This window comes from Oryx dammah, unplaced genomic scaffold (genome assembly GCF_014754425.2).
Source record: "Oryx dammah isolate SB20612 unplaced genomic scaffold, SCBI_Odam_1.1 HiC_scaffold_11175, whole genome shotgun sequence".
NCBI classification, from domain to species: Eukaryota; Metazoa; Chordata; class Mammalia; order Artiodactyla; family Bovidae; genus Oryx; species Oryx dammah.
This window is the reverse complement of record NW_024080568.1, coordinates 740,035-749,309: the sequence shown is the minus strand read 5'-3', so window position 1 is coordinate 749,309 and position 9,275 is coordinate 740,035. Positions and strand designations below refer to the sequence as shown.

Sequence of the window (9,275 nt, the reverse complement as noted above, 5' to 3'; positions counted from 1 at the left end):
TCTCTTTCTCCCATTTTTGTGCTGGTTCTATACTGAATGAACAATGGATTCTCACTACAGCTAGATGTGCAAATTTCATGTGAGTATGAAATTTCATGTCAGTCATTTCAAAAGGTTAAAGTATAATTACAAAATATGAAAAATTTGAGTTCATTAATGGTACATTCCTTCAAATAAGCTATTCTTTCTTAGTTAGAGAGTGGATCTGGTATATATTATATGGGATATTTTAACTCCTAACTGCAGGGTTTCCCTAATAGCTCAGTTGGTAAAGAATCTGCCTGCAATGCAGGAGGTCCCGGTTCAATTCCTAGGCCAAGAATATCTGCTAGAGAGGGATAGGCTATCCACACCAGAATCCCTGGGCTTCCCTTGTGGCTCAGCTGATATTTTCCAAGTCTATATCACTCAGTGTTAAACACTATAAATAGTAGAATGTAAAATATTGAAAGTGTCCAAACATATTGTGCCTAATAAGATATTATATGTTGGCAAAAAGTAGAGAAGAGAATAAAACTAGTAATTTAGGTTTCACCTAGATTTCATTTGATTCTTATGATCTCTAAACACTTATTTTTTCACATTTACATATGTAACAATAAAACACCTGCTAAATTTTCCTCCCAGAAAAAACTCAGAAGCACTGGCCCATGTCCAGGTGGGGCTAATTGATCTTCAAGACCCTGCTCAAGCTCAAACTGTCGGCATTCATCGTGCCATGCCCTACCTGGGCCCTAGAGGACCTTTGGGACCTGGTCTAATCTTCTTGAAGCAACCATTACATTTTCAACCCCTGGTTCTTCCTATCTGCCTGGAGGAGAACCTAGAGCAAGAGAAAAATATACAACTATATGACTGCTGGCTACCCAGTTGGTCCCTCATGAGAGGTGAGTAATGCAGAAAACTAAGATGGGAGAACAATGACACATTTGGAAAGAGCAATATTTTGTAGTGTGTAATAGTAAACTTTTTGTTATCTTTTTCTTTAGCCACATTTCTCTTTCTAGTCTAGGCTAATGCTTAAACTCTCTATTCTCTGTTTTCCACTAGGAAGTCCTGGAATTTTGCAAAAAAGGCACCTGAGCATCCTGCAAGTCATCACATGTGCCCAGTTTTGGCCCAAACTGAATGAATTTACTTTCTGTGTGGCAGCCAAGAAAGCTATGGGGGAGGCTGGCTGTAAGGTGATGGATGAGTTGAGGGCACAAAAGGCAGGGAGAAAGAGAGGTATATCCTTCAATATAAGAAGTTATTTCCTAACCTCCTTTAAAATATTCCTTTTTCTTTTTTCTTTCAGGGTGACCTGGGGGCACCTCTTGTGTGTCATCTGCAACAAAAAGACACATGGGTGCAGGTGGGAATTTTGACTCACTTTGATGAACACTGCACAAAGCCCTACGTCTTCAGCCAAGTGAGCCCTTTCCTTTTCTGGCTCCAGGGAGTTACCCGACCTAGCCAAGCACCCTGGTCCAAGCAAGGGCTCATGACCACCTCTGCTTCCATCTCCCTTTCAGTCTCTACCTCTATGAATGCCTCAGCTTTTACTTCCACACCTGCTTTTGTCCGGCCACATTTCATCTCTCTGCCACAGCCTCAGAGTAAGGCTCAAAAAAATTGTAGTGAGTGATTTATTAGAAGGAAAGGAAGAGAAGAGGATAATGAAAGTAGAAACGGGGGTGTAGAGAATGCTTTTTTTTTTTCCTGGTAATGCATGAATTTTTATGCCAATGAAGTGATATGAATTATTTTCCTATGGCTTACAAATACATTTCATCTCTGACGCATTATTTAACTTTCTTATGTACTTATATGATATACATGACATGATCATTATATTCATCTTAATATATTATTCTGAAATCTAGAGAAGTACACTTGATTCATCATTTGTTAAAGATCACAGTGGGAATAGGGATAGCACAGAAGGAGGAAAAGGGGACAACAGAGGATGAGATGGCTGGATGGCATCACTGACTCGATGGACGTGAGTCTGAGTGAACTCCGGGTGTTGGTGATGGACAGGGAGGCATGACGTGCTGCAATTCATGGGGTCGCAAAGAGTCTGACACGACTGAGCAACTGAACTGAATTGAACTGAATACAAAGTTCTTTACTATTATTTATTGCTTTATAAAAGTGATTTTATGTTAAATATGTTGGTTTTTGTTGACAATACATAATTATTTCTGGAGGGTACTATGCATCCCGCTTCCCTGGTGGCTCAGGTGGCAATGTGGGAGACCCAGGTTCGATTCCTGGGTCAGGAAGATCTCCTGGAGAAGAAAATGGCAACCCACTCCAGTACCCTTGCCTGGAAAATCCCATGGACAGAGAAGCCTGGTAGGCTACAGTCCATGGGGTCATAAAGAGTCAGAAATGACTGAGAAACTTTTTTTTTCTTCTCCTATGTACCCAACAATGATATATTTTGATGGTTATCATTTCTATTTTCATTGACTCTTATGAAACAAATTACACATCAAAGTAAATTAGATCTATTTTGATTGAATAATATTCCTACATTTTACATTTTACCTAAAGCCATTTGCCCTGGCTCATACTGCCATATTGATACTGAATTCTGCTGTTAAAATATGGAGCGATCATTTCATTTTATGGTCAAATTCTTCAAGTTTATTCACATAGATATCTCAGAATATGCATCAGTGAAGAATCACATTTTTATCTTCACTTATGCCCTTACTATTTTTTTTTTAATAATTAATCTCTACCATTTCACACACACACACTCACATACACACATGCATACCTAGTTTCGGCTCCCACTTTTTGAGTTTCTATTTTTAAAAATATAATCATTTTGCTGAAATTTCCAAATTAGTGTGTTTATTTGCCATGTCGTTAAGTTGTAAATTTAGTCAGCTCACCCCTCCAGTTCACTTAAACTACAATTTTTATTTTGTAACATTTTCAAATCAAATTATTGTCTTTTATTGCTGTCTAGTCTATTTTTTCATATTGCTGTAACTCAGTAGGAGAGCTGGAGGAAACTGAACTTGGACCATTAAAAATTGCACATTTGAAAAGGCAAAAATAAGGGAAGAATTATTTCCAGGGAGATAAAGTGTACACAAAAATGCTAACTTTGTGTTTGCAAGTCAATTTTAATAATAGACAGGCTTAGCAGAGCTGTGAGACATGAAAAATGTATAGATGGGATATAAATGAGAATTCTGCTGAACTCATTTTTACTGTTTTTTTCCTCAGCTTTGGCAGATCGAATTTCTTTGAGATATGCCATGCCTTGGCAGGCCATGATCATCAGTTGTGGCAGTCAAATTTGCAGTGGTTCCATTGTTAGCAGCTCTTGGGTACTCACTGCGGCCCACTGTGTCAGGAATATGTAAGTTGACCTCATAAATCTTCCAGTATACTACTATTACCTAGTATCTCCAAATTACTTTGTTGAACCATTCTGTGAACACATTCACTTCATATTACGACTGAATCATTTTCTCTTATCCTTCATATCATCTTTGCTTCAAGCTAAGCAAGCATGCCTCTCTGTTCAGCTGATTGATATCTCTGTCACTTAATGTTTCTGTAATCCTATTGTCTGTGAACCCAGCTTTATTTTCCTTGATGTGAAGTATGAAGTTGGCGTATCAGGGCTAAGGAATACATGATAAAATTTAATGTGGTAGATTTAAATGACTCAAGTTTCCAAGGGAGTATATTCTAATTATTCTCTAACTACTCACATAGGAATCCTGAAGACACAGCTGTAATATTGGGCCTGAAGCACCCTGGGGCACCTCTGAGAGTTGTTAAGATCTCTACCATTCTTCTGCATGAAAGATTTAGATTGGTGAGCAGGGCAGCAAGAAATGATCTAGCATTGCTGCTCCTTCAAGAGGTCCAGACTCCCATTCAGCTTTTGGCACCACTAGGTCATCTGAAGAACCTGAACAGCTCAGAATGCTGGCTGTCTGGGCCACGAATTCTTAAGCCAGGTTAGTAGTTGCTTTGTTAGAGCACTGATTCTAAATAAGACATTGGTGGTGGTAGTTTAGTCATTAAGTTGTATCTAACTCTTTGTGACCCCACAGGCTGTAGCCCACCAGGCTCTTCTGTCCATGGAATTCTCCAGGGAAGAATATTGGGCCACTGTGCAACATTACATTTCTACCTTGTATATACTACCACTGCTCAACAACATAAATTTACTTTTCATCCAACACTGTATACTTAAAACCTCCATTTACCCATTTCCTCTCCCCCTGCCTCTCTTCCTCTGGTAGCCACTCCATGTTCTCTGTATCTACACAGTTGTGTATCTTTGCTTTTGAATGTTCATCAAAAATCATCAGAGACATGCAAAGCAAAACCAAAATTATGTAATACATGTTAGAATGACTGTCATCAAGAAAACAACAGATAAATGCTGAAGATGCTCTGAAGAAAAGAAAACCCTCTAACTGTGCTGATATTGTAAATTGCCACAGTCACTGTGGAGGTTAGAATGGAAGTTCCTCAGAAAACTAAAAATGGAACTATTATATGAGCCAATAATCCCACTCTTGGTCCATATTTTTGATGATAAAAATTTAAGGAAAAAGTATTTCTTTTTAGAGTTAATAACTTTATTAATATATAAAAAACATATAAAAATGGTGCATATTTAATCCGTACAATTTCAAGAATTTGAAATTATACATGCAGCTACGAGGCAGCTTCCCAGTTGTAAACTGGTACAGAATCCAGCTACAAAGCATAGTTTGATCCCTGGATCAGAAAGATCTCCTGGATGAGGAATGCAACCCAGTCCAGTATTCTTGCCTGAAGAAGCTCAGGGACAGACAAGCTGGGCAGTAGTCTACAGTCTATGAGGTCACACAGACTCATACATGACTGAGTGACTAAACAACAGCAATACACATGTGAAACCATTTAATTAAGCTAATAAACATACCCATCATTTCCAAAAGGTGCTTTGTACCCTAATTTGTGTGTATGTGATAAGAAGGTTTGATGTGAGAACTACTTTCTTAATAAAAAATTTAGATGCCTAATACAATATTCTTAAATTTAGGGGTACTTTTGTACATAAAGAGATTTTGCAGGTCTCTAGCACTTAATCACCTTGCTTAAGAGAAACTTCATGACTTTCAAACAACACTCCATTTCTCTGTGCACCCAGGACCTGAAAACCATCATTTTACTTTCCACTTCTACCAGTTTGAATACTTGAGATACACTGTCATTGTTCAGTCACTTCTGTGAGATATCTTAAATAAGTGGAATCGGAGTATTTAATCTTCCAGTAACTGGATTATTTCAGTTAGCATAATGTCCTCCAGTTTCATCCAGTATAAATAAGAAAATTTTCTTTTTTTTTTTTTAAGACTGAATACTTGCCATTGCATATGTATACCTCAGCTTTTTACTTATTTGTATATAGACATTAGAGTTGTTTCATTATCTTGGTTATTGTGAGTAATGCTGAAGTAAACATGGGAGCACAGATACCACTCCTCAAGGAAGAACTGTAATCACTACTGTCTCCATTACTCCTCCTTTTATGACTTTTATCATTTTATATGAAATTAGTTTTTCATACAATGATGGCTTTATGATGAATCCATAAAATTTTAAAGATGAGTGATAATATATTGGAGATCTTTCTGTGTACAGCCAAATTTTATAAACAAGGTAGAGAAAATATGTAATCAGTTTTGTATCTATAGAACATAGGAAGATGTTTTGTGTCCTTTAATTTGTTCTTTTTAAGAAAAAGAAACTGGACTTAAGTTGAAATTTCTGAACTTACAAATAAAATCGTGCTAGTTAACTAAAAATGGTGGCATTTGAAAAATGAGTGAAAATATTCAAATGTATACATTTGTAGAATAAGTTGCTAATTATGACAGTGCTAAAATATCTTAGCTTAAAAACTTAGAACTAAAGTAATGATAGAGATTGTGGTCTTCTCTCAAAAGCTGATGCTTCAAGATAAACTATTCCATTGAGATTTTTTTTTTCCAACTGTTCTAGGAGAGACAGATGAAAATCCAGAAATATTACAGATGCAGGTGATAGGAGCTTCAAGCTGTGCCCACCTTTACCCTGATATAGGCAGTTCTATTGTGTGCTTCATTACACAAGACAAAGACTTTGACGCAAATGTGGTGAGCACGGTTTCTTCCTTTAAAATTCTACAGAAACGACAACTTTCCCATATGTAATCATGTAAACCAAAGCATCTGTAAATGATAAAATTAAGAAAGTGAGGTGTTGACCTGTGGGGAAAACAAAATATCTTTAACTATCAGTTCAGTTCAGTCGCTCAGTCGTGTCCGACTCTTTGTGACCCCATGAATCGCACCACGCCAAGCCTCCCTGTCCATCACCAATTCCAGAGTTCACTCAGACTCACATCCATTGAGTCAGTGATGTCCCCAGCTATCTCATCCTCTATTATCCCCTTTCCCTCCTACCTCCAATCCCTACCAGCATCAGAGTCTTTTCCAATGAGTCAACCCTTCGTATGAGTTGGCCAAAGTACGGGAGTCAGCTTTAGCATCAATCCTTCCAAAGAACACCCAGGGCTGATTTCCTTTGAATTGATGGCTGGATCTCCTTGCAGTACAAGGAACTCTTAAGAGTCTTCTTCAACACCACAGTTCAAAAACATCAATTTTTTGGCACTCAGCTTTCCTCACATCCAACTCTCACATCCATATGTGATCATGGGAAAAACCATAGCCTTGATCACATGGGCATTTGTTGGCAAAGTAATGTTTCTGATTTTGAATATGCTGTCTAGGTTGGTCAAAACTTTTTTCCAAGGAGTAAGTATTCTTTAATTTCATGGCTGCAGTCACCATCTGCATTGATTTTGGAGCCCCCCAAAATAAAGTCTGACACTGTTTCCACTGTTTCCCCATCTATTTCCCATGAAGTGATGGGACTGAATGCCATGATCTTCATTTTCTCAATGTTCAACTTTAAGACAACTTTTTCACTCTCCTCTTTCACAATCATCAAGAGGCTTTTTAGTTCCTCTTCACTTTCTGTCATAACGGTGGTGTCATCTGCATATCTGAGGTTATTGTTATTTCTCCTGGCAATCTTTATTCCAGCTTGTGCTTCTTCCAGCCCAGCTTTTTTCATGATGTACTTTGTGTATAAGTTAAATAAGCAGAGGGACAATATACAGACTTGATGTACTCCTTTTCCTATTTGGAACCAGTCTGTTATTCCATGTCCAGTTGTCACTGTTGCTTCCTGACCTGCATACTGGTTTCTCAAGAGGCAGGCCAGGTGGTCTGATATTCCCACCTCTTTCAGAATTTTCCACAGTTTATTGTACTCCACACAGTCAAAGGCTTTGGCATAGTCAATAAAGCAGAAATAGATGATTTTCTGGAACACACCTGCTTTTTTAATGATCCAGTGGATGTTGGCAATTTGATATCTGGTTCCTCTGCCTTTTCTAAACCAGCTTAAATATCTGGAAGTTCACAGTTCACGTATTGCTGAAGACTTGCTTGGAGAATTTTGAGCATTACTTTACTAGCATGTGAGATGAGTGCAATTGTGTAGTAGTTTGAGGATTCTTTGGCATTGCCTTCCTTTGGGGTTGGAATGAAAAGTGACCTTTTCCAGTTCTGCGGCCACTGCTGAGTTTTCCAAATTTGTTGGCATATTGAGGGAAGCACTTTCACAGTGTCATCTTTCGGGATTTGAAATAACTCAACTGGAATTCCATCACCTCCACTAGCTTTGTTCATAGTGATCCTTTCTAAGGCCCTCTTGACTTCACATTCCAAGATGTCTGGCTCTAGTTGAGTGATCACACCATCATGATTATCTTGATCGTGAAGATCTTTTTGGTACAGTTCTGTGTATTCTTGCCACCTCTTCTTAATATCTTCTGCTTCTGTAATGTCCATAACATTTCCGTCCTTTATCAAGTCCATTTTTGCATAAACTATTCCCTTGGTATCTCTAATTTTCTTGAAGAGATCTCTCATCTTCCCCATTCTGTTGTTTTTCTCTATTTCTTTGCATTGATCCTGAGGAAGGCTTTCTTATCTCTCATTGGTATTCTTTGGAACACTGCATTCAGACGCTTATTTCTTTCCTCTTCTCCTTTGCTTTTTGCTTCTTTTCCTTTCACAGCTTTTTGTAAGGCCTCCCCAGACAACCATTTTGCTTTTTTGCATTTCTTTTCCATGGGGATGGTCTTGATCCCTGTCTCCTGTACAATGTCACGAACCTCCATCCATAGTTCACCAGGCACTCTATCAGATCTAGTCCCTTAAATCTATTTCTCACTTCCATTGTATAATCATAAGGAGTTTGATTAATGTCATACCTGAGTGGTTTCCCCTACTTTCTTCAATTTAAGTACGAAATTGGCATTAAGGAGCACATGATCTTTAACGATAAAATTGTTCAAAGACTATGTGACTAACCTCTAGCATATTTCACATTTTTCACTCTTCTCTATCCAATCTTAACAACTGACTTGGTGCTTTCCCAGCAAATTGACATCTCATTTAATTTATGCACTTTTAATTATAAAATCATTGTTTCTAAAAATCCATCACATAAAAAGATTAAAAATATTTCCAATTACAACGAAATCTTTATGCCACATTATTCAGTGATTTTTACTTGTAGTGTCACCTGTAATATTAATGTGTTTGGTGATAAAATTTGTTTGCCTATTGTACCTATTTAAAGTCTTGCTATTTCTCTGAATACCAGCTTGAAAATGTAGAATGAAGAATCAGAGATGGTGACTTCAATCTAATTTCTACTTTAATTTCACAGGAACCAGTGAGTCCAGGCAGTGCTGTCATGTGCAGACCAATGTCTAGGAATGGAAGCTGGAGACAGATAGGCCTCACTAGTCTGAAGGCACTGGCTACCATTGTGAGCCCCCACTTCTCATGGATATTATCCACTTCATCAAAGGCAGGGCATCCATTAAGCCATGCACTCATGCCTTGGATGGAAAAACCTAAGTCCTCTAGTCTCATAAAAAAGCCAACCACTCTGCCATTTTGTTCAACAATAATTGTTATACTACAAAGGCTTTCATAACTTATTGCAAAAATAAGGCAGGGCTAATCTATTCAAACTATTTATAATAAAAATGTTAAACAACATTAAAAAAATTAAGACCCTATGCAACCTAGGAATATATGTCATGAATAAACTAAGTTTTAAGATAATTCTTAGCCTTTGCATTGTTTTCAAAAATTAATTTTGTTTTGCTAAATATTGAAACTGTAAGAGGACTC

At 37.6% G+C, this 9,275-nt stretch overlaps 1 protein-coding gene across 1 annotated transcript; it reads left to right on the top strand.

Annotated features, from left to right (window-relative positions):
- Window positions 1–1,483: 1,483 nt before the first annotated feature.
- LOC120860750 (serine protease 52-like) lies at window positions 1,484–9,075 on the top strand. The gene is made up of 5 exons (XM_040236482.1): window positions 1,484–1,598; window positions 3,229–3,364; window positions 3,727–3,974; window positions 6,016–6,149; window positions 8,803–9,075. The coding sequence occupies exons 1-5, from the start codon at window positions 1,484–1,486 to the stop codon at window positions 9,073–9,075; spliced, it is 906 nt and encodes a 301-aa protein (XP_040092416.1).
- The last annotated feature ends 200 nt before the right edge of the window (window positions 9,076–9,275 follow it).